This window comes from Anopheles coluzzii, chromosome 3, assembly GCF_943734685.1.
Source record: "Anopheles coluzzii chromosome 3, AcolN3, whole genome shotgun sequence".
NCBI lineage: Eukaryota > Metazoa > Arthropoda > Insecta > Diptera > Culicidae > Anopheles > Anopheles coluzzii.
The window spans coordinates 60,792,072-60,817,658 of NC_064671.1; the positions used below are offsets into that span (position 1 = coordinate 60,792,072).

At 47.0% G+C, this 25,587-nt stretch overlaps 9 protein-coding genes and 1 non-coding gene across 10 annotated transcripts; 4 read left to right on the forward strand and 6 right to left on the reverse strand.

Moving 5' to 3' along the window:
• Positions 1 to 1,270: 1,270 nt before the first annotated feature.
• LOC120958120 (aminoacyl tRNA synthase complex-interacting multifunctional protein 1) lies at positions 1,271 to 2,583 on the reverse strand. The gene is made up of 2 exons (XM_040380694.2): positions 2,322 to 2,583; positions 1,271 to 2,235 (listed from the first exon to the last, which is right to left on the reverse strand). Exons 1-2 carry the CDS (start codon positions 2,454 to 2,456, stop codon positions 1,375 to 1,377), a joined length of 996 nt encoding a protein of 331 aa, XP_040236628.2. The 5' UTR covers positions 2,457 to 2,583; the 3' UTR covers positions 1,271 to 1,374.
• A 246-nt stretch (positions 2,584 to 2,829) lies between these two features.
• On the forward strand, positions 2,830 to 6,829 carry LOC120958118 (tetratricopeptide repeat protein 7B). Its single transcript, XM_040380691.2, has 6 exons — positions 2,830 to 3,134; positions 3,212 to 3,491; positions 3,884 to 5,370; positions 5,446 to 5,684; positions 5,748 to 5,944; positions 6,004 to 6,829. The coding sequence occupies exons 1-6, from the start codon at positions 3,011 to 3,013 to the stop codon at positions 6,134 to 6,136; spliced, it is 2,460 nt and encodes an 819-aa protein (XP_040236625.2). The 5' UTR covers positions 2,830 to 3,010; the 3' UTR covers positions 6,137 to 6,829.
• Positions 6,830 to 6,917: 88 nt separating this feature from the next.
• On the reverse strand, positions 6,918 to 9,210 carry LOC120958119 (T-complex protein 1 subunit theta). Its single transcript, XM_040380692.2, has 2 exons — positions 9,045 to 9,210; positions 6,918 to 8,897 (listed from the first exon to the last, which is right to left on the reverse strand). Exons 1-2 carry the CDS (start codon positions 9,102 to 9,104, stop codon positions 7,317 to 7,319), a joined length of 1,641 nt encoding a protein of 546 aa, XP_040236626.1. The 5' UTR covers positions 9,105 to 9,210; the 3' UTR covers positions 6,918 to 7,316.
• A 267-nt stretch (positions 9,211 to 9,477) lies between these two features.
• Positions 9,478 to 10,502, forward strand: LOC120958123 (guanine nucleotide-binding protein subunit gamma-1). The gene has a single exon (XM_040380697.2). It carries the CDS (start codon positions 9,786 to 9,788, stop codon positions 9,996 to 9,998), a length of 213 nt encoding a protein of 70 aa, XP_040236631.1. The 5' UTR covers positions 9,478 to 9,785; the 3' UTR covers positions 9,999 to 10,502.
• Positions 10,503 to 11,223: 721 nt separating this feature from the next.
• LOC120958122 (39S ribosomal protein L30, mitochondrial) lies at positions 11,224 to 12,564 on the reverse strand. The gene is made up of 3 exons (XM_040380696.2): positions 12,305 to 12,564; positions 12,066 to 12,195; positions 11,224 to 11,999 (listed from the first exon to the last, which is right to left on the reverse strand). The coding sequence occupies exons 1-3, from the start codon at positions 12,445 to 12,447 to the stop codon at positions 11,703 to 11,705; spliced, it is 570 nt and encodes a 189-aa protein (XP_040236630.1). The 5' UTR covers positions 12,448 to 12,564; the 3' UTR covers positions 11,224 to 11,702.
• Positions 12,565 to 13,848: 1,284 nt separating this feature from the next.
• LOC120960248 (U4 spliceosomal RNA) lies at positions 13,849 to 13,989 on the reverse strand. Its single transcript, XR_005752304.1, has one exon. It is a non-coding gene; the product is annotated as a U4 spliceosomal RNA (small nuclear RNA).
• A 777-nt stretch (positions 13,990 to 14,766) lies between these two features.
• Positions 14,767 to 17,245, reverse strand: LOC120957704 (myotubularin-related protein DDB_G0290005). The gene has a single exon (XM_040380036.2). It carries the CDS (start codon positions 16,690 to 16,692, stop codon positions 14,887 to 14,889), a length of 1,806 nt encoding a protein of 601 aa, XP_040235970.1. The 5' UTR covers positions 16,693 to 17,245; the 3' UTR covers positions 14,767 to 14,886.
• A 108-nt stretch (positions 17,246 to 17,353) lies between these two features.
• Positions 17,354 to 18,745, reverse strand: LOC120957703 (40S ribosomal protein S20). The gene is made up of 4 exons (XM_040380033.2): positions 18,611 to 18,745; positions 18,246 to 18,401; positions 18,067 to 18,156; positions 17,354 to 17,779 (listed from the first exon to the last, which is right to left on the reverse strand). The coding sequence occupies exons 1-4, from the start codon at positions 18,611 to 18,613 to the stop codon at positions 17,663 to 17,665; spliced, it is 366 nt and encodes a 121-aa protein (XP_040235967.1). The 5' UTR covers positions 18,614 to 18,745; the 3' UTR covers positions 17,354 to 17,662.
• Positions 18,746 to 19,146: 401 nt separating this feature from the next.
• Positions 19,147 to 20,612, forward strand: LOC120958284 (40S ribosomal protein S7). The gene is made up of 4 exons (XM_040380966.2): positions 19,147 to 19,272; positions 19,632 to 19,799; positions 19,882 to 20,214; positions 20,364 to 20,612. The coding sequence occupies exons 2-4, from the start codon at positions 19,632 to 19,634 to the stop codon at positions 20,439 to 20,441; spliced, it is 579 nt and encodes a 192-aa protein (XP_040236900.1). The 5' UTR covers positions 19,147 to 19,272; the 3' UTR covers positions 20,442 to 20,612.
• Positions 20,613 to 22,002: 1,390 nt separating this feature from the next.
• On the forward strand, positions 22,003 to 25,490 carry LOC120956529 (zinc finger protein 599-like). Its single transcript, XM_040378051.2, has 3 exons — positions 22,003 to 22,670; positions 22,751 to 22,988; positions 23,063 to 25,490. The coding sequence occupies exons 1-3, from the start codon at positions 22,627 to 22,629 to the stop codon at positions 23,900 to 23,902; spliced, it is 1,122 nt and encodes a 373-aa protein (XP_040233985.2). The 5' UTR covers positions 22,003 to 22,626; the 3' UTR covers positions 23,903 to 25,490.
• Positions 25,491 to 25,587: the final 97 nt, after the last annotated feature.

A 25,587-nucleotide genomic window follows, 5' to 3' on the forward strand; every position in this document is an offset into this window, starting at 1 on the left:
CTTTTGCCCGTGGATGGCGGACCCGTGAGGAGTGAAAATGCGGAAGCGATAGGATGAGCAAGTTTTGGGGATACAGTCGCATACCATATTACACCAGCTCCAATTACAGGGGAAGAAAGATAAGGAAACAAACCTAAGTAAACGTAACCCAAAGCCTGACATGAAAAGAAGTGAAGCTGCACACTTTAATAGAATCGTTAAACAAAACCCAACCCTAAAGTGTGTAGAAATACTAAAGCACCAATTTGCAAAACTTGATGGAGACGCATTGAACCGAGCGAGGGTAGAGAGGTGCATGAAAGAACGATCGAGTGATGTGTATTGGTTGAAAAAAGGGTGAGAAAAGAATTAAATTTTGTAATGCGAAAAACATGTGGACAAACAATAGGTTAGTATTTTCAAAGATCAATTGTATACAACACGATCAGTTGTACTAACTGCGTTTAAACCGTGACATCGCCACAAGATATTGGGTACTTTGTTTGTTGAATTAACACTAAGTCAAGATTACTGAACACTTTTTTCCACACGATTTTGCACCTATTTTACTACTAACACGTGGAAAGGGCAAACAAAGCTAACATGGCAAAGAATGTACACCAAGAAGTGAAGAAAAAAACATGATTCTTAAAGTACCATAAGGATGTGCACACTCAATTCCACATTTTCAAAGAAACGCATGAATTCGAAACTGTATCGAGAACTTTGTACTTGACACCATCATCGATTAACCTTCTAACGCACATGCGTATGTGGGTCAATGGTAGATGTTTGTCCCAAGCATATGTCCCAAACGAAACGTAAACAGAACAGGTTAAACTGTAGGATACAGAAGGCATGATAGCCACGCAGTTACTAAATTAACTTATCAGCCAACACAACAAATGCCACACGCACGATACCCCCGGGTACGATTGGTAGGATTCTAAATGTTAATACGAAGACGGTACGTTAACAAAAGTGCATCATCCACTAAACTACTTTCCATCCCCCCCACAGCTCCACCCACAGTGCGACATAGCGCGATCCTTACGCCGATCTGCAATCTATTGACAGTTAAAATAAACAGGTTTTAATCATACGTTTAGTAAAAAACGGACACCGAACTGTTTTTTGTCATTGTTTATGAGAAATGTTTAATGGAAAATTAAATTCCCACATACCCTTTTACTTCGCGGCCAGTACGGCCAGTACGTACATGTGCTACCTAGAAGGGCTACTAATCATATCCCGGCTGATCCCTAAGTACTGATGATCGCAATGCTGGTGATGATGGTTATGAAGAAAAGGTGGGAACCGTTCTTCAGTCAATATTCTAACAAACGTTTATTGAAACGAAAGAGTATTCCTCGCCGAACAGGACGACTATCGCCTTTACTTTACTTGTACATTTTTAAGCGTCTGTGCTTTGACCGGTCCCTTCCCAGGTACGACAAAGGAACGCTCCTTGTAGCACGCCACGAGCTCACCGTTCGTCTTCAAATCCGGCGCTACCGTTTCGAAGATCTTCTTCTTCGGGTTCATTACTGAATCCGGCACGCGTGGATATCCCTCCACGTGTACCAGATCGCCCGGCACTGCGTCCGCGGGTGGAGCCAGAATCTCTACCCGGTCCGGCGTCGAAGCACACATTACCATCGCCTCCGACAGGATGCCGCGCATTTTCGCCGGCTTGAGATTGCACAGCGCCACCACCATGCGGTTCTGCATCTCCTCAATCGGCACATACTTCACCAGCCCGGAAATCACCGTCCGGGGACCGTTCGGCTCGCCACAGTCGATCTTCTCCACGTACAGACTGTCCGCGTCGGGATGGCGCGAAACTTCCACGATGCGTCCAACGCGCATATCCAACCGTCCCACATCGATCGGTGGTTCTTCGACGGACGGCGCCGCCGGCTTACCCTCCCCGCCGGCCGGTTTTTCCTTCTTGGGCTTCTTTTCTTTCGGTGGTTTACTGTCGCTCTGCTGTTGCTGTGCCTTGGCCGGTGGCTGCTCCTTGGGACTTTCCTTAGCGGCCGGTGGCTGTGCGACGGGTTCCATTTTTACTGTTGCTGGACCACTGCCAGCCCGTACTTCATCCGGTGTGGGGACCGGAATCTGTACCTTTCCGTGCGCCACCTCCAGCGAAACCAGCTGCTTCAGACAGGAATCGACCTGCCGGCGAAGCGTTTCATTTTCCGTCTGCAACATGGCGATTTTGCGTTGTATTTGCTCATTTTTTATCACTTTCAGCTTCAACGGGAAAATGGGTATTAATGTGAGATAAATGAGGTAATTGACCGCAAACGAGATACGAAAATAAAACCTGCCCGCCTTACCTCTTGCTTCAGCGACTCGAGCAGCTCCTCGGCTGCCTTGTTGTTGGATAGAATGCGCTGCAGATCACTCATCTTCAATAAACGCGGGACGGACAATATTCGTTTTACGACTGTGCCAAAGGTGACACCAAACATCGGCTGCAATGTCCGGGGAAAGTGAACCTTGAGAAGGGAAACCGGTATTGGAGGAAAAACGATATCAAAACACCACGGAACGTATCCGCAACGCAACGTGGAGGAGGCCTTTCCGAGCTGTCAAAATGATGGGTTTTTGTTTTTATTTTCTCAACGAAAATAATCCACCGAAAACTGAAAAATTAATAAATAAAGAACCAAAAAATGGAGTAATTCATAACAATAACAGCGCATATATTGTCTATTTTTATGTTTTGCGAAATTTTCTAAATCTTTATAGAAGTAAACGGTCATTACAAATGAACAAAGAAATGTCAACTGCATTTGTTGGTTTGGTGCGTTTCCGATGATAACAAACATCTGTCAACTCTGTCACCCTGATAGGAAAGGGAGAATCTATGGAAAAACACCAAACACGGCCGCGAAAATTGAGCTGTTTTGTAATTTTTCTCACCCTCCGTAGGGATTTTATCGATTAAAGCATAGAAAAGGGACAACAGACTGCGTAGGGCAGTGCGATAAGTTATTAGACATAAAGTGCTTAACCGTACAACATGACTGGACGTGGCCGTAATCAAGTAACGAAACTCGAATCCTCCATCGAGCAGTGTCGCAGTGAAGGACGATGGAAACGGGTGATCGAGCTGGCCGAAGAGCTCAAAACGGGATACCCGCAAGGTGCGTATGAGTCATAGCGACGCTGGGTAGGGACTTAGTCGTATCGTAATCTCACGACCGTGTCGTTTATGTTGCAGAATGTCTTGCCAACTTTCTCACTGGCGAAGGGAAGCTGGAAAGCTACCTCGAGGAACATCCACCGATAGAGGAAAACTACTCTAAAGCAAAGCTGGGACTGTCCGAGGCCAAGCGCTATCTTAATTCCGTCACGGGGGAAAATGGAAAGAAGGCTGGCTTTGCACTGGATGCACATTTGCTGCTAGCCAAGCTTTACTTTGCCTGTGGACAGTATGAGGAGTCGCTGCAGAACTTTGTGCTGGCAGAGTTGAACACCCTATCGGAGAAGCATCTTTCAGCGTAAGTTGGCATTTTATTTAAAAAAAAAACTAAGTTAATTGCGCAAATACTAGATAACGCTACGCAATTCCGAGGTGCCGATAACGGATAAGGGCCAGATTCATCTCGATTGTTGTATTTTTATTAGTACTACTTCCTAAACTGGTAAAAATACTATTCTGGTTTAAAAACTGTTATCATAGGTCCTACATAGGTCGAGGAACAGATCCTGAAGCTATCCCGATTTAAAAATTCATTCTTACCGTGGGATGATGTCTTTTTTAAATTCTATATCTATAACTGGACGAAGTAGTCAATTCAGGAAACAAGAACAAAATACGAATCACTCACAATTACCAAACAATGTATACTTTTATAGGAAAATCTAACACTTCTGTTTTCCTCGTTTCCAGGAGAAGTATACGAATCCTTGCTGAATCGTACGCCATCAAAGGCATGTGCCTGGAGAAGAAAGGCTCAAAGGCACCGTCGAAATTTAAGCAGGCGGAACAGGAAGCGGAAATGATCAGTTGCTTTGAAAAAGCTGCCGATCTGGGCATCCTCTACCTGCAGGGGCAGGATAATACCAATCAAGGTGAGGTACGTCGCATGGGTGCAATCCTCGAGACGGGCCTGCAGCAGGCCCCGATTGTGCTGATAAAGGCGGGAAAGCTGCAGAATGCCATCGACCGTTATCGCGTCATGTTGAGTGCGGTCGAAACGAGGGCCACTCAAACGTTACGCCTTACACTTGCCCGCCAGCTGGCGGAAGTGCTGTTGCGCGGTGTATCGGGCACCATATACACGCTTCCGACCAGCAACACACCAACACGCAGTGCGTCCGGCGGTAACAAGCGTCTCTGGGAACCGCGCAAATATTCCGGCCGGCAGCAATTCATCCCGAAGAACCAACACGAGGAAACGATCCTGCTGCTGCTGATTGCCGAAACGCTCGCCGTACGCGATGCCGTTCTATCGCAGTCGCCCGAGTTTCGTGACGCACGCGTACACTCCCTTGGCAATGCGACGGCCATTTACGATCTGCTAACGTTGGCCACCGTACGATGGAACCAGGTGGCACTGTTGCACGATTCGCTCGAGAAGGCGCTGAAGTTTGCGTTCGGCGAAAGTCACGTGTGGAAACAGTACGCGACCTGTCTGATGGCACTCGGGCGCTTCAAGCACGCGGTCTGCGCTCTGAAGGAACACTCCAACCTCGAACCGGGCGATAGTATGTCCTGCCTAATGGCGGCTCGCATCTGCTACGAACATTTGGATCAGGTAAAGGAAGGTCTTGCTTTTGCCGAGGAAGCCCTGCGGAAGGAGCTCAAAGCCCCGGTGGGACGAAGGTCGCGCGCTCAGCTGTACGTTGGCATTGGGCTACAGCAGATGGCCGTATCGTCGAATTTGGTATCCGAGCGCGACCGGTACAATCGGCTAGCGTTCGAAGCACTCGAGCGTGCCGTCCAGCAGGATCCAAACGATCATCTGGTGGAGTACTATTTGTCCTGCCAGCATGCACACAACTTCAACATTACGGAGGCACTGGTGCACATCACGACGGCACTGTCGCTCCGGGCAGAGCATGCCTCCAGCTTGCTGCTGTTCGCACTGCTACTGACGGCAAACCGACGTCCGAAGGAGGCGCTTGCCGTGGTGCAAGATGCAGTCGAAGAGTTCCCGGACAATTTGAATCTGCTGCACGTGAAGGCACATCTGGAGCTGTATCTGCGCGACGTCGAGACGGCCCTCGAGACGGTGCAGCAGATGTTCTCCATTTGGCGCGAGGTATACGAGGTGCAGCTCGCGAACGCTGCCAACGAGCACGACAATGAGAAGCATTCGGACACGAGGAGCGTCATACAGATGCAATCGTCTCAAATGTCTGACAAAGATTCAAGTAAGATAGAAAGAACCCCATCTTTCACGGCTGCTGTTGCTGTCTAACGGTCCTGAAAATGTTCCCCTTTTACAGATTCAATTCACGCAGCATCGTTGGCGGCATCACGCATTGAGCACGCGCTTAGCGAAGCGGCCAGCTCTCTTAGCTCGTTCAGTCCCCGACCCGGGCCACAGAAGGCTTGGATGATTCAGTTCAAAATTTGGCTTCTGCTAGCGGACGTATATCTAGCGATTGAACAGCCAAACGAAGCGATCAACTGCATCCAGGAGGCAAGCCTCATCAATCCTGTTTCGCATCAGGTTATGTACATGGTAGGGAAGGAAAATATTGTTAGCCATTATGGGTATATTGATTCTAATGATTTTTCTTTACAGCGAGGCCAAATTCACATCTTCCAATCCCAATGGAATGAAGCAAAGCAATGCTTTCTTAACGCCGTCTCAGCGAACCCGTACCATACGGACGCGTTGCGAGCGCTCGGTGAAGCACACCTAACGCTGGGAGAACCCCGGCTGGCCGAAAAGACGCTGAAGGACGCGGCCAAAATTGATCCAAACTGTCCCAAAATATGGTAAGTGTCAGCCACTTTTATTGAACAATGAGCCAGGATTATAATAACCATCCTTGTAGGTTCCTGCTGGGACGTGTGATGGAAAGTCTAGGAGATTACACGGCTTCGGCTGATTGCATGGCAACGGCACTACAGCTCGAACCGTACTGCCCGGTGTTGCCATTTAATGCGATCGGTCTCGTTTTCGACTAAACCTCAGTAAAGTTAATCTGTGTGAAGATTTTACCCTGCTCAAAGCAGCTCACTCAACACCACCAGACCGCGGACACAATTGTTCCGTGGAACGAATGTTCATCACCCGTATCTATTTGACTATTCTTATTGACCGTTGACTAATTTTAGGATCCAGATAATCAAACCAGTGCTATGCTCACGCTCCTCCCCTACCGTTTCCACCCTGGCGTGCGTGCATAATTCATATCAGTTTTAGCAAACCCCTAAAGGTGTCGGTCTATTTTAGAGCAAAAGTATTATGCCACAATGTCTGTGTGTCATTATTGGGTAGCGGGATAGTAGAGGTTCACTCCCTTGGATGCATTTCAACCTTCTAGTTATTAGTGTGATGTTTCGTTACATATGTACGATAATGCACTCAAATCACAATCTCTTCCCACTTCCCCCCAGATAGTTTTGTTTTATCACACTGTGATTGTATCGTTATTCATAAGTTTAAATGTTTTGTTTACAACGGACACGTCTTTGAGACGATTTATGTATTGTAGAGACCGTTGGTGGTAGTCAGAATGCAGACATGTATAAACAGAACTGGTGGTATTTTCTCTTCAACAAGCTCGGGATCATCATCATGATGTATTATCAATTGCAACGTTTAAGGAAATGGAAACCAAATATATACAATAAAGTTCGGACAATGGTTAAATGAAAGCTGGCCTGATCTTTACAACAAGCCGCCCAAGATCGGATGTCTTTCAGAAAGAAAGCCCAAACAACTAGCATTGATTAGAAATCACGATTAGATTATCCTTCCAGCTTCTGGAGGGGATGTTAGAAGCTTTATTTGATTTCCTTTTCCGCCACACATGTTCATTATCAACATAAAGGTGGTGTGCGCAGTGAGTACAATTGCTGGCAGCTGAGAGCAGCACAAAGGAAACATCCAGTGAAAAAAAACCACAGCACCTACTGCCAGTTAGTCCCACCCGCTCGAGATGGAAAAGGTGGTGTGTGCGGTTTTATATTTGAAGTGCAGCATAATGTGTAATATTAATCTTATATCCTGCAAGGTGTTGTTGTGTGAACGAGCATAAGTGTTAGCAATGAAGATAAAATTAGAATTAAAGTGCAGACGAAAAATGCTGATGCAACGAAAAACGGGGCCAAGATGAAAGTGTTACCAGCTCCAAAGGGCTGCTTACGATTCGTCGTCACTTCCGGGACCGCCCGCACGCGGTTTCGGTCCACCGGCCCGCTTCGCCATGATGATTTCGTCCACCTTCAGGATCGTACAGGCAGCACCGACGGCATACTTCAGTCCCCAGTACTTTGTCGTGTACAGGTCGAAGATGTTCTTCGTCGTGACGTCGATCGTGGCCGGTTGTTCCGATTCGATGTCGAAGCCTTCCGTCTTCTTGCCCTGCTTGTGTGCCAGGTACAGCTGGTGGACTACCTCGGTCGCGTTTACGCCACTGTTTTCGGCCAGCGCCTTGGGGAAGTACTCCAACGCCTTAGCAAACTTGCGCACCGCGTACTGCTCCAACCCGGGCAGCGTATCGGCGTACTCGGCCAGCTGTTGGGCCAGTTCGATTTCCACCGCACCCGCACCAGGCAGGAAGCGCCCATCGCGCGTCAAACCCTTGAACGTGTTAACACCATCATCGATGACACGCTCGATGTCGTCCATGTAGTTGTCGGTGGAGCCACGAATGACGACCGTCGCGATGCGGCTTTCCGTGCCCTCCGATTTGAAGATCGTCACCGAAGTGTCGCCTAGCTCGTGCAAGTACACGTTGTCGCAGTAGCCCAGCTCTTCCGTGCTCGGCGGCGTCAGCCGGGGCAGCACCGTACCACCGACGGCCTTGCTCAGCCGGCGCAGATCGAATTTGGAGTTCAGCCGCACCGCCATCAGACCGTACTTGTTCATGTAGTGCAGAGCCATATCGCCAAACTTTGCTCCGGCCACGATCACCGTCGCGCCCGTATCGACGATCGCCTTGATCTGGGCCTCCAGCAGGTTCTCCTCGCCCTGGCTGAACGTTTTCAGCTCGTCTGCCGACTTGATCAGCACCGTGCCCTTGGTCTCCGTCTGGATGATGTCTACCGGGCAGGAGTAGAGCGCAATCTTGGCCTTCGTCGCCGACGTTACCTCACCCTCGACGAACCGCTTGAACACCATGCCCGGGATGACCTCCGACATCTGCAGCCCGCTGCCCAGGATCTTGCACACCCGGATGTTGTCCACGTTGAACGTGGTCTTCTCGGGCATGATCGAAATGCACGCCTTTGCGATCAGATCGGCCAAGAAGTCCTCGTTGCCGAGCTGTTTTGACATGACCGTCGCACGAATTGCGTTCCGCACCGGCACCAGGCTGCGGTAATCCTTGATCTCGTGGCAGGAAAGCGTGGGCAGAATGTCCAGCGTCTTCTGGAGCGCCTTCTCGTAGCCCTCGGTAATGTCACTGCTGGTAACACCCAGCCGCAGCAGCTCTTCCGCCTCCTCCAGCAGGGCGCCGCAGAACACGACCACGAAGTTTGTGCCGTCGCCCGCTTCCGCCTCCTGCATCTGGCTCGCCTCGATCATCAGCTTTGCCGCCGGGTGTTCCACATCCAGCTCGCGCATAATCGTACCGGCATCGGATGTGACGAACTGTTTCTCGATATGGTTGATGATCATCTTGTTCATGCCGTTCGGCCCGTAAGCCGAGCGGACCGAGTTGGCGAACTCCTTGCAGGCGTTGATGTTACGGTAGACCGCTTCCTCGAGACCGGAATATGCCTGCAAATAAGCATGTGCGTGTGGGTGTGTGAGATTTCTCACGTGAATCATCATGCGCCGAGGGGAAGTGGGTTTTTTCGCTGTGTACGGCTCCACCGGCATGTCGGATGGATGTTTTCCATCGTGTTGGGTTATTTTTCAACTTACCCGAGCTCCTTCCTTGAGCATCGACGCAAAACCGGGTGCTTTCGGTACATGAAGAGCCATTTTTGTGCACAGATTTTTCTCGTTTCAGGAAACAGCGGCCGCAAGTCGAACAAAAACGCAATGCTCTCGCTCTCGGAACGGTATTGCTTGCTCCTGTTCTGCCTTGTGAGGTTATATTGGAAGCTGTCATTTTAGCCCAATGCGTTTAGCTCTCTTCGTCCGTTTCTGCATTGATGGCAATCGGTTTGTTTGAATGTTTGTTAACATTTGTGAAGTGATAGAAAGCAATTGAACTCATTTAACAATGGCTATAACAAATCAACGTGATTTAATATGTTCCAGGTACAATTTGCAGATCATATTTTTGTTTCTGCATAATTTACCACAGTTGAACTCGACACCAACTGTCAAAACGGAATGTCAAATGAGGGGTACAGAAATTTTTCATCAATAAAAAAAACTACGAACGAAACGATCATCCAATTAAAGCTTTCTGGAATCTCTTCGCTCGCAGCAAAAAGTCCCCACAAAGCCAAGTGCAGTTCACACGCCCTAAATAAAAGGCATCGATATTCGGCAAAAAGTCCACAAGTGCCCTGAACGCAGTTGTTCCCCTTTTAGCCCGTTGGTGAAGCAATCCGTGTTGCGGGTTTCGCATAGCTGCACCTGCTTGTTATTTTTTTCTGTGCGCGGAAACTTCCCGTAAAAGCATTCACCATAGGGCTATCCGAGACAGCCGTGATGGATATAATGGCCTCGAATCTGCAGCAGCAACGAGCAATCACCGAGCAGCTCCGGCGCGAAGCTGCCATCCAGCGCATCACGGTGTCGCAGGCCGTGGCGGACATAGTGAAGTACGTGACGGAGCACCAGGCCGAAGACTGCCTGTTGGTCGGGTTCTCCAGCCAGAAGGTGAATCCGTTCCGCGAGAAGAGCTCCTGCAGCATTCTGTAAGCTTGCCTGCACGATGGATGCTGCAGTACTCGTTAGTTTTGCCCCTATTTTCGCTGGAATGTAGGAAACAGATCCAGCGGAAGGAACAGCTCTATCGTCTCTATGGCGCGATGACGTCATCCGGAAAAAGGAGGATGAGGAGGTAGTATAGGAAGCATGCTCAAAATTGTACCGCCAAGATAAATTGATGTGTTAAGTGTCTATTTGGAAATGGAGTAACCGTGCCCTCCCCGGTAAAATGCAACAAGAGAAACGCACACAACAATCCCGTAAATCAGCCTACAGCGAATGTTGCTCGTACAACAGTTTGCGTGAGCAAAACAGGAAGCGCAACAGTTTGTTGCTTCGAATGTCACCCGATTACTCACATCGCTAACACCAACCCCATATCTCATCCCTCTCCAACCTCGACGCTTCTCGTAGGATAATGTAAAGCATAGAAAAGAACTCAACGCCATCAAATAAATTATACCACCCAATGGTGTGGTAGAGTGGAAATTGCAACCTCCTCGACACAGTCTGATCAGAAAATTCAATCCAACCATATTTACCGTCACCACCGGAACCACCGCCTATACAACCGTATACAGGAGGATGATGGGTGTTTTTCTACCTGGGAGGAACACGCCCGCTCGAAGACGGTGGGACACCTACCTACCCCAACTAGTACCGTGTTTTTATAGAAATTTTACTCCAGTACAGTAACCACCCGTGTCACCAATCGCTAGAAAGGCAAAGTAGAAGAAAAAAGGGCAAAATGCATCTCTCTCTATATATTGAAACTAACCAACAGACTGGAGTTTTCTCAGACGCTTCCATTCGTTTTTAAAACCTACACGTATACTGAAGGATGGGGATTGAAAGAAGGGAATTGCTAAAGTGTTGCTACCACGCTTTCCTATCCATTTATCAGAAAGCAGGAATCTCATTAGCCAACCAAAAACTCAACAAAAAAAAAAGTAAACCAAATATTTAGAAAAACGTACGAAACAAAAACAATACTTCTTCTTCCACCAGAACAAACCAAAAACAAAGGAGCAAACTAAACATCAATACTACAAGAAATGGGTAAAGCAACACAGGACAAATAAGGTAACCATAACCACCACCACTTGCTCTCGGTTCAAAGATGTAGTAGGCCAACAATTAGACTTTATATAGCTGCTGACTGTCGTCGGTGTTGTACAAGTATATTAGGGAAAGAAAGCGCGTGGAAAAGCAAAAATCAATGTTACTACTACTATATTATATTTACCACACTACTGACACACTCACACATACATACACCACACCCAACAAATCCGCCCGTTGGTTCCAGTGGCCGATGGGGCGCGATGTCACGCTCGTCCCCCTACCAGCAGCGTGTGTGGGGTGATGTTAGCCAGGGCCCGGGGTGGTTTTTCCGACCGGTTTCTTCCCTACTGGCTAGCCAACACGCTAGCGATCGATTGTTGCGGAATGGCTCGAATCGCGGACGGCAGCGGCGCCGGGTGGGTAATATGTAAGCGTGCAACAAAAAAACTAATAAACAGTGGACTATTTAAATGTGTCGTGTAAAAACTGCCCGTGCCCTACTTGTATAAAAAAGTATCCGAAACTTCTTTTTTGTGTTTTTAAAGGTTGCTTATATTAAACGCCACTCAATCCTCCTCCGCACTACCTACAAACGGACTTACGGCCATCCCGCTAGGCTGCCACCCTCCCTTACCACGCATTCAGCCACTTGAGCCGAGAATCTTTTCGTAACGTTTCCCCGTCTATACGATCTTTGGCGTGACGAAGCTGCTCCGCAGCGGACAGCTTCGTGTTGGTCACCTCCGCTGCCTCTAGCTTGCGTATCACGACACACTCGCCATCCTCCTTTAGGAACGTTCGCTCGATGTCAGCCTCCGTCGGTTCGCCGTACCGGTACGTGATCGGAAGTATCTCCACCAAATGCTTCACCTTCCACAGGCGGGCATTATTTTCCGGGATGTTCTTTACCACGGCGACCGCATTTTTCTACAAACACAAGGTTAACGAGAATAAGGCGTCTGTTTCGGGGTTAGCATCGGTTAGTTGCGTTACCTCATACAGTCCCAAGCCGCGCAGTATCCGCTTTTCCCAGTACGGCAGCCCTTTGATTGGTTTCATACGACGAACGCTGAACAGTTTCGAAGGTTCTCCATCCAGCGCAGGTAGTTCACGGTTGTTGTCCCTAAAAGCAAAGCCCAGTCGTATGATATGATGATCGACTCGTTTGCCTCGCTTTGGGTATGCTACAGTGATGTAAAGACCACACGTGCACCTGGTACACAAAACCTTACCGTGGGTAGTAATAAATCTGGTCCTTCAGGATGCCATCTTTGTAGAGGAACTTTTTGTTCGGTTTGCCGTAGTGTCGGACTGAAACCAGGGCTTTCAGCTGCTGTCCCAGCAGGGTGGACGACGATTGGAACACTTTCAGCATCTTGCGGAAAAGCCACCCGGCAGAAGCTTGAGAATAGTTTATTTTACATAACAACACTGTGCGCTGCCGCTTGCTGCGATTCGAGCGTGTGTCTTTTGTGTCACTTTTGGGAAAGACAGTTTGACAGCTTCGAATGCTTCGAAACGAACGGGCCGGAGGAAAGGTAAATAACACATATTGGAAATAAGGAATGGTTTGTTCAATGCGGGAAAGAATTTCTCTATTTCCTGAATGGATTATTTAATGCAGCGTAATCAATGTATGATTTTAGACAAGCAAATGATGCATATTTGTTTAGAACACCTTACGGCAGGGGTCAGCAAAGACTGGCGGCGATGCGCAAGAACCGTCGAGATTGTAAAAAGCTCAAAAATGCAAATAATTTCTGCGTGATGCGTGAAAAGGGAAACGAATCTTAGTCGGCTAAGAATCAGCTTAAAATACAGTCTATGATGATTAAATCTCAATCCCTTGGTACAGTCGTCAACTAGAACGACTTAACAACATGCCCGTCCTGAGTTCAAGCCTGAACTGGACCGTCCCATCGTAGAAAGGATTGACTATCCAGCTGTGTCGTAATGAAATAAGTCACGAAAGCCTGAATAGACCGGCATGTCCGCATAGGACGTTATGCCAGATAGAAAAAGAACGATTAAAACTAACTGAATGTGAATTGTGAAAATTAATCTACTTAAGTGGTTTCTCATTTTAACTAGAACTGCTAGGGACTTTAGTCTTGCCAAATAATAATTATTTCTGAAAAGTCCTCTTTGTTTCGGCAGTCAAAATACCTTGTATGGGTGGATGATTCAAACGGAATAAAATATTATTCACTTAAGAAATTGGGACTCAATTTAAAGAACCAAACAGAATATACATCGACGAAGAAGAAACAACTGTCGCTAAATTAGCTTTTGATACTAACATGACAAGTTTTTCTAGTCCTACATTTTACATTTTATTTTCTTTCGGAAAACTTTTTGATTAATTTCCAGGTCCAGGAATTTAAAAGAAAAAATAAAAAAATGTTTCTAAATAAATCATTGAAACATTTGGCCAGTAATAAGAGATGCAATTGCTTCAGAACCGCGCTCATTTCCCTTGAAAGTTATTCACCCCTGAAGCTAATGACTCCACCATGCCGGTGTATCAAGCCGGTTGTCAAATATCACGAAATAAACAAACCACAACCCAATGCCGGCTCGCGAAGAAAATGATTTCACGGAATTGTGTGGTCATTGAAAGATCTGAGAGGATATTCAGTGATATCCTGTCGTGAAACTATGTCTATTGAACGTAATAATCATTATCTAACCACAGACCATCATTTGCAGTGATAGCTTTTCAGGTTAGATCACTGGGCTAAACTCTACTAGATACTTTTTGTTTAATGAATTGTTACCCCTTTCGGGGTTTGCAAAAATTGCCATAGCGGACGGTATTTCACGTCCCCAAGGCGGGGTATTGGTATTAGTTTTCAACTAGCAATAATCGCACCTCGGTTGTACCTCATTGGTTACGATATCGCCACTGCGCAAAGCTAACCCAACTCTGCCCTTCCCGACCGTCCTCATCTAACGCTGACGTGCTGCTCTAGCGATACATAACACACCACACTTCTAACGCAGCTTGCCCTGATCTGCACGCACACCCATACAATCGCATCTCCAACCGCTGCACGCGGTACCGTTCGGGCCGAAGGGATGACTTGTGCCGCTCGCCAAGGCGCGTCCGGTAGAAACCTGTTTGTTGTACCCCTGCTGTTCGCCCAAATTCTGCATTTGCAAACCAAGGGGTGGATGCATTTTCCTTGCACTTTTGCACCCTTGCATGATGGGCGATTTACCCTTTTTGTATGGTCCTGCTTCAAGGTTGAATAAATCTGCATGTCCTTGAGCATTAGGGAAAATGGGAAACGATTATTTTGCAGCGGTCAGTCAATTTGCTATTTTAAGGGATTAAAAATGCAACACCAAGCGGTTTGTTTTAAACTGCATACGTTTGAGGCTGTAAAATATTGTTTACAATATTATATTAAATTATCAGAAAAAACGGCTAAACATGTGCCGTAATAATGGAATATATTATGCAAAAAAGTTTAATTATTAATATAATTTTTTTTAAGATAATTATTTACAAATAGTACTAATTGTTATCATGTGTACGCTGTACAAAGATAATATTAGAAATGATAGAACAAATCGAAGTTGAAAACAAGGATGCTGATCGTACAGGCGTCGCTGCTGGATGGTTTGCAAGAACATTTGTACGGTTCTTTCTTTAAGTCAGGTAAAAATGCAAACGGAACCCCTATTTTTCCAAGGATATTCGGTGCTTTCGTTTTATTGTACCGGCCGAACCGTCGTCCAGGTAAGAAGCAAATGTAAAGGTGAATATACAAAAAAGCCCTTAAAATGATTCAACGCATCCGTTCCCCGCTTATTTGATGCGTACAACGTCCAGCAACCGTTGGGACAAGGCCGCCGAATCCATCACCATACCGACCGAACCGCTGGACCGTGCGGAAGAAACACACCTTTGCTGATGCTGCAGCACCGAACCGGGCCGGGTGTTGCTGGCCGAAACCGTCACCACCGTTCCCGAACTGCCGCCACCACCCGGCCCGATCGTGTGCTTGACCATGTCGCGCAGTGCGGCCGTCGTTTTGGCCCGATTCTTCAGCTGATCGAAGATGCGCTTTTTGCTGTCCTTGAACTTCTGGAACCGACTCTCCCGTACCAGGATACGTTCCTTCAGCAGCGACAGCTTGTACCGCTCCTGCTCGAGCGTTTGCTTCAGATTGTGGGCATGCATCTTCCGCTCGAGCTGATTGTCAATCTTCAGCCGGCGCCGGTACACGTCCATCACTCGGCGCCGCAATCCTTCCGCACGGTTGGCACGCTCCTCCAGCGTTTCCACCAGCGACTGCCGCCAAATGTCCCTATCGAGCACCTTCTCCTCCTGATTAACCGTAGCGTCCTCGAGGCGCTTCAGCTCCCGGCTGCGACGTTCGCACTCCCGGATGCCCTTCTTGATCTCGATGTTCTTCAACAGACTTGCCGACCGAAGGTCCTTCTCGTTGATTTCGTTCTGTATCTTTTCTATCTGCTGCTGCTCGAGCCGGGCCAACCGTTGCTTTCGATTGCGGACCTCGATCATCTCGATGGTGCGCTTCTGTCGGATGGCTTTCCGATAGTTGCGCTCCTGCTGATCGAGCAATGATTTGCGGAACACTTTTTCCTGCTCCCAGCACTGCTTGGCCAGGACGGCCTCCTCTAGCTGCTCGAGCTCCTTGATGCGCTTCAGCACCATGCAGTGCAGGATGCGTCGATCGTGATCGGTTAGATCGGCACGGCCCGCGATCGGATCGGCGGATGATGGAGTGGCCGCCTCCGATTGGAGCGAGATTGCGTGCAACCGTCGACAGATGGTGTGGTAGTCGGTGGACATTGCGGAATCGGTACCGGTAGTGTTATCGAGCGAATCCGCCCGACCACGCTGAGAAGCGGAACGCGGTCGTCGGACACCAGACCCACCGGCCGAAGATGGGTTCTTTTTTCCTTCGCCACTCGCCACTCCATTGCGAGACCGCTGCTCAGGCCGGCTTTTGTACGACGAAAGATCGCTCGTTGAAAGGCATCTTGTGGTGATTTTATTTTCAAGCAAGGCCCCCTTCCTATCAATGTCCGGTTCCGAGGACACTTTTGTCGAGGACGCGCTGGACGCAGCGGTTCGGTTTCGTCGGGTTTTGGCACACGATGCTCGAGCCTTTCGTGGAACTTCAGTCGAGCTTTCCGACCCTGCACCCGTCATGCAGCTAGTGCTACCGAACGGTGTTCCATCGGTATTATCGTCCGTGCCTTCCCGCCGGTTGCCATGGTGATGGCGATGATGATGGTGATGATGGGGAGCCACATGGTTGTGCTGCAACCGGTGGTGCACGTTGTAATTGATGTGCAAATTGTAATTGTAGCAACAGTTGTAACTGAAAAGGGATGAATTGTCGCTACTGCCAGCACCGCCAACCGGGGCGCTACAGCAATTTCGAGCGTGCCTATGGTAACCGCTACCGTCACCACAACTGCTGCTACCCGGTACTGCCACCGATGTATCGGATTGCTCCGAAGCGGGTCGGGCCGGACTCTCGGATTCAAGCGAGTGCACATCGTAATCTACCCGATTGCTATTACAATCGATCTTCGATGAGCGGAATTTGCGTTTCAGCTTACTTTTCAGCTTCCACATGCCACAGGGAAAGAGAGTTTTAATCGCAAAAAATGCCGACCGTTTCACTTGCACTTTCGAAACGTGTGCGCCCAACTAACGATAACAATAACATGAACGTTCCAGACTACTGCTGGAGGGCACCCGGGCTGAATGTTTTTCGTTTATCGACCTAACGTTGGCAAACATGACGCTCCTTTGGACAAAAGCCCCATTCCTTGCCATGGCAACCCGGGTGAGGTAAAAGGGTTGCTAGTGACTACCTATGACGACGGTATTTCTGTAAAGAGTTTTCTATCGTTATTCCATAAATGGAATGGGCTGGGGGGTGTAGATACATGTGTGGAAATAATTAGACAATTACATTGCAGAAATTGAATGATTACAAATAGATGCGAGGGGAATTGTGATGGAATTTGTAATGCAAAACGGAAATAACGATAAAGCGAACAATTGTCTGCTATGGCAAGTCAGTCATTTCCATTGGATACTTTCAACTGGCACAGCTCAAACGAAATTTTGGGGTCAGTACTGGACCAGACGTTATTTTGACTGATAAATTTAGAACCATCATTGATATCTGATAAAACATACTATGTAGATGAAGCGTTAACAATAATTCTATAATAAAATATTATTTTCTTTCGCTTATGAAATTAAGTAACATAAAAATCCAGATATGTGCCCTTTTAACGTAAAAAACGTTTAAATACTTTGTTTTCTTTTTATTCCGTGTAATTTGCTACATTCCTTGTCGATGGTAACTCTACCAGAAATAAGCAAATGTACACGGAGAAAAGGGGCTTGTTGTTTGGTTACTATACTTGGATGTTAGTGCAAGTAACCGAACGTTTTATACACGGTAACACTCACTACTTCCATTGATGGTGGGTGAAGTAACGAACGTTACCATGCGGTCGAGCCACCAGTGACAGAGAGAGAACCCGATCACACGATGCTGTTGCTCGGGAGCTTTTGGTACTGCAGTAGCTTATGGGTCGGCAATCGTCACCTCAACCTCTACACCAGGTTCCATGTTAATCGAGGTGATTTGTTTCACGATTTCCGATGGCGAGTGCAGATCGATGATACGCTTGTGGATGCGCATCTGGAAAAAAAGCAGTAAAGAAGGATCGATTGTTTAGTACAAACAATAGCGAGCAGCAGAGCAATGCACCTGCGGCAGTGCGAAGCGAGGAAATGTCCGAGACCAATGGAGACTTGAAAAATTATGAACCATTGATCAAGCACTATGACGTAGGACGATTTTATCTTGGCCGGTTTTTCGAAAGTGCGGTTACCAGTGACTACGAGAGCCCCAAAACGGACACTTTGGTTTTAAACTTGCCGTACCCCGGGAGGGCGAGATATGCAGATTGTGCAAACTGAACGTACCTGGAAACGATCCCACGTCTTGGAACCCTCACCGCAAGGAGTCTTACGGGTGGTGATGCGAAGGATCTTGGTCGGCATGCGAACTGGACCCTGAAGGAAGTGGCGAAAAAAGTAGCGAATTAGTTTTGTCTGTTTACACATCCACAACAAAGAAGAAAAAGTGCAACAGAAACACTTACCTTCACACGCAGCTTCTGCTTCTTGGCTCCGGCAATCAGATCGGCACACACCTTCTCCAGGCTGCGAACATTCCGGGAGGTCAGCGTGATACGGATGCGGTGCACGGTCGCGGTCTCAACGACCGGCTTCTCAATGTCCTTGGTAGCTACGGCAGCCTAAGAAAATAAGGAAAAATCAGTAAAATAATCACTCCTGAATCTGTGACACGTGTAGCTAAAAAACACAGCCAGTCCCGCGCGCGGATACCCGCAGAAACCTAACCTAGCTTATGCCATCACGATTGTTTTTAACAAAAGTGGCCTCATTCAGCGGATTTACCCCCATTATCAATCGTTTTAATCGCAGCATAGGGTGTAATATTTACCATATTTATCTTCGATTGAAGAGAAGAGTTTTCTGGTCGAGATAATCAACAAAAGATTGACCAGCGCTGAACCAGTCCAAACCTCTCTGTTGTACAACTTTTGACGAAATGGACGAGTGGAGGTGAGCGCTTCAACCTCATCTGTCATTAGCTGGCTAGAAAAAAAATACCGGTTGGGAATATTGTCTGTTCGGAGAATATCGTACTTGAATCATGCAAAGGGTAAAGGCAAATAAACTGAAAAAAGATATACGTAGGGTGCAAATCGAAGGTAATTCAAGTCAACCATCGGTTATATCCTTAAATCGCATTCTCAACTATGCGTTTTTAGAGGAATGTGTTCTGTAATTTATTTACGTTTATCCGTAAAACCTATGGGAGTTTTTAGCATTGAAAAAACAACACAATTTTTGACATTAATTTTCAAAAACATCGAGAGTACTGATTGATTAGAAACAAAGTGAAAACGGTTGTAAGCATAAAATCAACGTTCTGCTCAGCCCTGCACGCTGCATGACAGTTGACAGTTGCGGCGAAGCGCGTTGCGAACTTCCGGGCCAGAAGGGTAACAACTGTCAATGCCGAACTCCTCTCGCTCTTTTTCCGGGCATCTTTGATGTGCTAGTGGACACATTTCGTTGTGAACCCAAATAAAAATCGCTGTAAGTGTTGCTGAAAATGTGCCAATTCCTTCGATTTGCCGCTCAACCGATAGACGAATGGTGGCCACACGCGACGAGTGTCGATTGCCGATGGCTTGTGGAAGCTTTTATTGGAGAAATGCGTCGATTTGTGAAATCGTGTACCGAATGCGATTCGCCGTTCCCGGTGGTTGATGTTGTCAGAAGCGGGAGGGAAGAATGTTGATGACATGACACCCCGGTGTGGCCGTGGACAGGGCGTATATCGTGTTGCATGCGCTATCGAAGATGGAATTGGCCAGAGCCAGGTTATTGTTGTTGAACGTAGTAAACAAGTATTAATGTGATGGTTTTCTCTTACCCCCCCTCTTCCTTTTTAGATGGTGTTCGGTTCCAAGGTGATCAAAGCCGGCAACGGCGAACCCGATGCGTTCGAGACGCAGATCGGCCAGGCCATCCTGGAGCTGGAGATGAACTCGGATCTGAAGCCGCAGCTGCGTGATCTGTACATCACCCGCGCGCGTGAGGTCGAGTTCAACAACAAGAAGGTAGGCGCGCGCGCACCGGACACGGGAAGAGAATCGAACTCTGGTGGCTGATTTGTGTGTTGTGTTTGGGTTTGCATTTTAGGCGATCATCATCTACGTGCCGGTGCCGAAACAGAAGGCCTTCCAGAAGGTACAGACCCGTCTGGTGCGCGAGTTGGAGAAGAAGTTCTCCGGCAAGCACGTCGTGTTCATTGCCGAGCGCCGCATTCTGCCCAAACCGATGCGTGGACGCCGCGACCCCAACAAGCAGAAGAGACCGCGTTCCCGAACGCTCACCGCCGTGTACGATGCCATCCTGGAGGATCTGGTATTCCCGGCGGAGGTGGTCGGCAAGCGTATCCGCGTCAAGCTCGACGGATCCCAGCTGATCAAGGTGCACCTGGATAAGAACCAGCAGACCACCATCGAACACAAAGTGAGTAGCTGTTAGAAGCGGGGGAATGGTGTTGCATGTTAAAGCTTGAATATCCCTCTGTATTCAGTGACTCAATTCCATTCGAGTTGATTATTTCGTATCCTTCGATGTTGTGTATTAATGTTGTGTGTTTGTTATTTTTCTTGCAGGTTGACACTTTCGCGTCGGTGTACAAGAAGCTGACTGGCCGTGACGTTACGTTCGAATTCCCAGAGAACTACCTGTAAAATATAAGGGTTGCGTGCTAGTGGATAGCCGAAGTTTGCAGCAGCTACAGCACTTGATTATTGGAGTGTTTGTGCTACTGGAATGTGAAAGATCGGAGAAATCGGGGTGGACGCAGAAAAGCCGTTAAAAATATCCAACAAATAAAAACCTGTATGGATAGGAAAACTTAACCTCCTCACTTCATGAAGAGATGATTTGAAACCGAAACGTGATTTATAGCTCTAACGGGAATGAATCCATTTTCATTCGTGTCGTTTCCGTTCCGTGTTGGTGGTGAGAAAAGGTGCAAATGTTCCAAAGGAAGCCGGTTAAATTAATTCAGTGTGGATTTCAGAACATGGAGTGAAAGGTCAATCAGCAAATCGGTTTTTCATCACTAGCCAAGGGGTTGTCAGTGATCTTCCACTGTTACTTTTTGCTTGTATGGAACGATCGGATCAATTTCGTTCAGCTTTCTGTTCTATTTGGCAATACCCGTTCCTAGCAGCTTAATTCAAAGTAAATCAACGGCCAAAAGGATCTAAATCGGCCATTTAGAGAGAATTTAATGTAATGGTCAGCCAATGAAGCATCGATGCTCAACATAGCTTGGCCAGGTTTGGGATGATTTCACATGGAAAAGGCCAAAAAGCTATATAAATACGGTACATTTATCGGATGGTTCTGAGTGAAGTGACTCGGTATGCAACAAAACTGTTGTGTGGTAGCTTGTTAGTATGTAAAATAACTTCCATATTGTTATCCGTCTTTCAAGTCAATCTTTATGAATCCATCGATCGTGATATGAACTTAATGAGGACAAATTGCCTAAGTTTCCAGTTTCCTAAAAGATTCAAAGTACAAACCCATGCTTCTGGTGGGTACCTTTTGAGATGAGAGCTTCCCATCGGCTTCGCAGACAAATTTCCGTTGATGATCAGCTAACCTGGTAAGCTGGGCTGGGATGTGAAATAGCTCATTCGGTTATATAGTTGTATCATGGGTTTCCTTTTATATGCGATTTTAAATCATATCATCCGTTGTTGTTACTTCATCTTCTGTGTTTGTTTCAAAATCCAGTCAATTTCATATGCGCAGGCTTTTTTCGAATCCTACAATCATGATCGGGTAGTGTTATTTTTAATGAACAGAATTTTTTTCATAGTTTCGGTCTCTTTAAAGTAATCATGAAGAGTAATTTAAGAACTTTTGTAGATTATATTTGATTCATTGATCCTCATACGAATTTGTTGAGCTTCAGGCCAACGGCGTCTTGCAACGAACTATTTTTAAAATATCCCCCGAACGTGAGTAGTGCCGCCACCTATTGGAGAATAGCATAAACATTTCTGTTGTGTTGCAGTAAACTCATTAAACTAAAAATTACAATTGAAACATTTTTTTTAGCGCCTATATAGTAAATCAAAGCATTTAAATGATATTAAAACAATTATAATCATCTAAAAGCGTCCAAAAAGCATACTTTCCATGTTCGAAAACAGCTGTCATCGCTTCGGCTCCCAATTCGACCAGCTTCGGCTTTCAAGGCGCAGAGACTGACATTTACTGCTCAGAAAAAAAATCTTCAAAACAAGGAAAGAAAAACCAGAAGGACGACGACGAAGCAGGGACAGAACAGAAAGAAAAGCCCAGCACAGTGCGCTCGACCGATGGGGGAAGGGGGACGGCAGCTTTTCCTGACTGCGTTTGAGTGAAAATTCTGCGCGAAACGAGTGAGAACGGAAAGCAAAACTAGCCCGTCGCCGTCAATTCGCCTTCTTTGGCGGCATTTGTTTTGTTTCGAAGCGCAGGCAAACCGTTAAATCTCGTCTCGTCCATCAAACAACACATTTGCTGCTGGGGTTTGCCGTTTGCTAGTTTATTTACCTTTTCACAAAAACTTTGTCCCCTGCACTACCTGTCCGTGGGGTAGGGTGCTGATGCGTTCAGTACGTGGTTAGCACTGTATCCAACGGGAAATTTGGGCAAGAAAGTCCCTTGTGCGGTATGCCATGCTGTCGAGTGATGTGTTTCGCGTGAAAAAGCCGTGTCGTATTCCGCCGTGTCTCTGAGTCTGCCGAGTGTTTAAGTGTTTGGTTTTGTCGGTGGGTGGGTTGGGTGGTGCAGGTGGAAAGGCGTTCTGCTTTGTGTCGTCCTTCACGCAGCGTTTTCCTTACTTGGCGATACGCAGCCCGTCCGGAGGGTATGGAGAAAAAGGTTGAAAATGAATCTGTTGCAACAATACCAAGGTAAATGCAATGCAGCATCAACAAAAAATGTGCAACGCAAATAAACAAATGTTTTTTTTTTCGATTCCTTCCCTTCACAGCACGACCTCGACGGGGACGGTGGAAGCAATGAAACAGGTGGAAACGCAAGCGCCACAACAGATACTGTCACAGACACCGATGCAGGAAAACCCCGCCGGCACAAATGGTACCAAAGAACCGCAGAGAAAGTGTCTGATGTGTTTGCTACCCTTCGACGAGCTCAGCTCGATCGGGACGGCATCGGCGGAAGAACTGAAACGGATAGTGGACAACATTTACAAGATTGCCAAAATCGAGGTGAGAGACTCGAAAGATGCTCCGCTTCTGCCCTTATTGTGACGCACCGTGTCTCTCATTCCCATATGTTGTAGGTAAAACCGGTCGATGGAAAGATTGAACCACTATGCAACGGGTGCCGGGCGAAGCTGGGGTACGATTACGACGAGGACGCCTACTTCGATATGCTAAGCCAGATGTACAACAGCGAGGCAGTGAGCAAACCGCCCACGATCACGATGCACAACGGCATACCGGTCCACGTGGCGGTTCCGTGCGATGCCAGCCCCGACTCGCCCCTGTCTGGGCCGGGCGGGCACTACATCGACGCGGCCTGCGGTACGTTCGTCGTGACGGAGCTGGGCGTGGAGGCACTGAACGCGGACAAGGACGAGCTGGTGTGTGCGATCTGCTCGAAAGCGTTCAACTTCAAGTCCACGCTGCGGTTGCACATCCGCAGCCACCATCAGACCGCACCCCGGGACACGATCGAGCTGCCGAAGCATCCGCGCAAACCGCGCACGTACGAGTGCACCGAGTGTAACCTTAGCTTCAAGCTAAAGTACGACTTTGACAAGCACGTCGGCACGCACAAGAAGCCGAGCATGCACCAGTGTGAAGGGTGCTTCAAGCTGTTCAAGCACAAATCCTACTATCTGATGCACCGGAACCTGAAGCGCTGCAAGGCACAGTTTTCGATCGACCTAACGAACCCGCTCGACCCGTTCCTGATGGCGGACGGGCAGGAGGCGAGCGTAGGGCTCGATGTACCATTGCCGATTGCGCCATCGACCGGTCGGCGAAAGAACGGCACGGCAAAGGAGCGTAACGGTGGTGGCGGTGCCGGTTCGCTCGGTTCGGTTCCTGCATTTCCGCTACAGTGCACCCCGGAATTGGGAACGCTCACTGACTGTGGTATAAGGAATGCCAGCTAAAGGGAAGCGTCTGGCTATTTTTTGTTTCGTTTTACATACACCCGTAAGTACTTGCCGCGCATGCTACTGCTACGAGGTATGGAATGACGAGGTTCCTAGGGGTGGTGTACTAAACTAACGTAGCTCGTTTAAGTGTACATATTACAACAAGCAAATTGGTGATGTGTGATTGCTTGCCGACTATTTCCGTACCGTATTCCTGTTACCGGGAATGTCACAAAGAAACCCGGTTCCTAAAGATTGGTTTGCCATTCGTTCAAGTCATGCAATTGAAAACTACCCAAAGATTTGAAACTTTTTTGTTAGTCAGCTTTCAGAGGCCATAGGCATGCGATTGCCTAATTTTAACCAAACTTAAGGTGGTGTGCATCATGTTGCAATGCCATAATCGTTTTTTTGTTATAATTTTATTGTTTTTTATATGCCCTTGTTTATATTCCGTTTTTTTGTTTTATTTTTAATGTTTTATTTATTTATTAATTTATTTCGTTCGCTCTATTATTATAGTCATTTCTTGCTCTTTGTCCTTTGGCTTTCCCTTAAACCGTGTTCAGCAGGAAATAAGCTAAACTACCCTTTCTCCGATTGATTAGGAGAAAAGGGTACAAAATTTGTTTTTTACTTCTTAGTGTCCACATTTGATACAAAGCTTCTTGGTGTGTTTGTATGGATGTACCGACCGATAGGTCCACGAACGATGAATGAACCGCGCGAGCCCCGTTTTAGGTGTAAGTTAGGGAAACTGTATTCGTGCGGGACAAATTTACTTAATTCTTAACCAACTGTCCATATCTTTCTCACATTCGCGGTCGCACCCGGCTAATCGGAACAAATCTTAAGATGTAGCGTTTACGATCGGCGCAACAAGGTGCGCTTTCATTATTTTTTTATTTACCACACTAAGATTTATACCAAAACGGAATGGAATTCTTGTCAATGAGATGGCAAAAACAAAAAAAAAAACGGGGAGCCATAACTTTCTACTGTTTGTCGTTTACTTTAGTCAGCTGCGTGTGATAGCGAGATATACAGTGTGTCACTCTTTTTGCCCTACCGTTCGTTCTACATAGCTGGTAACGTAAATTGGAGTTTTCTTACCTAACACGTACACGTATAAATAATTCGGATTTTGCATGTGTGTCGACGGGATCGTACGGGGTGTAGGAATGGGTGGGTAGCGTCCAGTTGGCGCAACACCTTCCCATCGAGGACCTACATGTGTGTGCAATTTTCAGCAGCTACTCTGCGATCGATCCTGTGCGGTTCGTGTTATTGTGATGAAGGTGGCATATACGATGGAATTTACGAATTAAGATAGTAGATGTATAAAAGCTTAAATGCGTAACTATATGGTAAGAATGCCTGGCGGCAAATTCCTTGGCGCGGAGAGCAAGGGAAAAGGGGAATTCGATTATTTTATGAACCGAAAGGAAAGCAAAAACCAAACCGAAACGAAAAACAAAGCCAAGAAAAACCATTTTTTTATGATTGAATGAAAATTTCATTGCATTCGGCATTGAGACAAAGTTCGGACGATCCAGATGAGTAATAAAAGTAAGCGTAAGAAAACTCGTAATTTAATCTTAAAGCAATTGTTATTTTAATTTAATGCTTAACTAGTCTTGAGAAATCCATGTCCCTCCTTACGTGGCATTTGTTCTTTCAAGTGATAAAGCCAATTGTAT

What these genes read in the sequence shown, in the direction of transcription:
- LOC120958120 (XM_040380694.2), bottom strand. Translation starts at nt 2,456, where the DNA reads ATGTTTGGTGTCACCTTTGGCACAGTCGTAAAACGAATATTGTCCGTC. An exon ending in TCGAGTCGCTGAAGCAAGAG is followed by an intron (nt 2,236 to 2,321) that starts GTAAGGCGGGCA and finishes TTCCCGTTGAAG; the next exon opens with CTGAAAGTGATAAAAAATGA.
- LOC120958118 (XM_040380691.2), top strand. Translation starts at nt 3,011, where the DNA reads ATGACTGGACGTGGCCGTAATCAAGTAACGAAACTCGAATCCTCCATC. An exon ending in CAAAACGGGATACCCGCAAG is followed by an intron (nt 3,135 to 3,211) that starts GTGCGTATGAGT and finishes TTTATGTTGCAG; the next exon opens with AATGTCTTGCCAACTTTCTC. An exon ending in TCGGAGAAGCATCTTTCAGC is followed by an intron (nt 3,492 to 3,883) that starts GTAAGTTGGCAT and finishes CCTCGTTTCCAG; the next exon opens with GAGAAGTATACGAATCCTTG.
- LOC120958119 (XM_040380692.2), bottom strand. Translation starts at nt 9,104, where the DNA reads ATGGCTCTTCATGTACCGAAAGCACCCGGTTTTGCGTCGATGCTCAAG. An exon ending in TGCTCAAGGAAGGAGCTCGG is followed by an intron (nt 8,898 to 9,044) that starts GTAAGTTGAAAA and finishes GCTTATTTGCAG; the next exon opens with GCATATTCCGGTCTCGAGGA.
- LOC120958123 (XM_040380697.2), top strand. Translation starts at nt 9,786, where the DNA reads ATGGATATAATGGCCTCGAATCTGCAGCAGCAACGAGCAATCACCGAG.
- LOC120958122 (XM_040380696.2), bottom strand. Translation starts at nt 12,447, where the DNA reads ATGCTGAAAGTGTTCCAATCGTCGTCCACCCTGCTGGGACAGCAGCTG. An exon ending in CAGATTTATTACTACCCACG is followed by an intron (nt 12,196 to 12,304) that starts GTAAGGTTTTGT and finishes CTTTGCTTTTAG; the next exon opens with GGACAACAACCGTGAACTAC. An exon ending in GCGGCTTGGGACTGTATGAG is followed by an intron (nt 12,000 to 12,065) that starts GTAACGCAACTA and finishes TTGTGTTTGTAG; the next exon opens with AAAAATGCGGTCGCCGTGGT.
- LOC120957704 (XM_040380036.2), bottom strand. Translation starts at nt 16,692, where the DNA reads ATGTGGAAGCTGAAAAGTAAGCTGAAACGCAAATTCCGCTCATCGAAG.
- LOC120957703 (XM_040380033.2), bottom strand. An exon ending in AGCAGAAGCTGCGTGTGAAG is followed by an intron (nt 18,157 to 18,245) that starts GTAAGTGTTTCT and finishes CACTTCCTTCAG; the next exon opens with GGTCCAGTTCGCATGCCGAC. An exon ending in AGACGTGGGATCGTTTCCAG is followed by an intron (nt 17,780 to 18,066) that starts GTACGTTCAGTT and finishes CTTTTTTTCCAG; the next exon opens with ATGCGCATCCACAAGCGTAT.
- LOC120958284 (XM_040380966.2), top strand. Translation starts at nt 19,632, where the DNA reads ATGGTGTTCGGTTCCAAGGTGATCAAAGCCGGCAACGGCGAACCCGAT. An exon ending in TCGAGTTCAACAACAAGAAG is followed by an intron (nt 19,800 to 19,881) that starts GTAGGCGCGCGC and finishes TTTGCATTTTAG; the next exon opens with GCGATCATCATCTACGTGCC. An exon ending in AGACCACCATCGAACACAAA is followed by an intron (nt 20,215 to 20,363) that starts GTGAGTAGCTGT and finishes TTTTTCTTGCAG; the next exon opens with GTTGACACTTTCGCGTCGGT.
- LOC120956529 (XM_040378051.2), top strand. Translation starts at nt 22,627, where the DNA reads ATGGAGAAAAAGGTTGAAAATGAATCTGTTGCAACAATACCAAG. An exon ending in TCTGTTGCAACAATACCAAG is followed by an intron (nt 22,671 to 22,750) that starts GTAAATGCAATG and finishes TTCCCTTCACAG; the next exon opens with CACGACCTCGACGGGGACGG. An exon ending in ACAAGATTGCCAAAATCGAG is followed by an intron (nt 22,989 to 23,062) that starts GTGAGAGACTCG and finishes CATATGTTGTAG; the next exon opens with GTAAAACCGGTCGATGGAAA.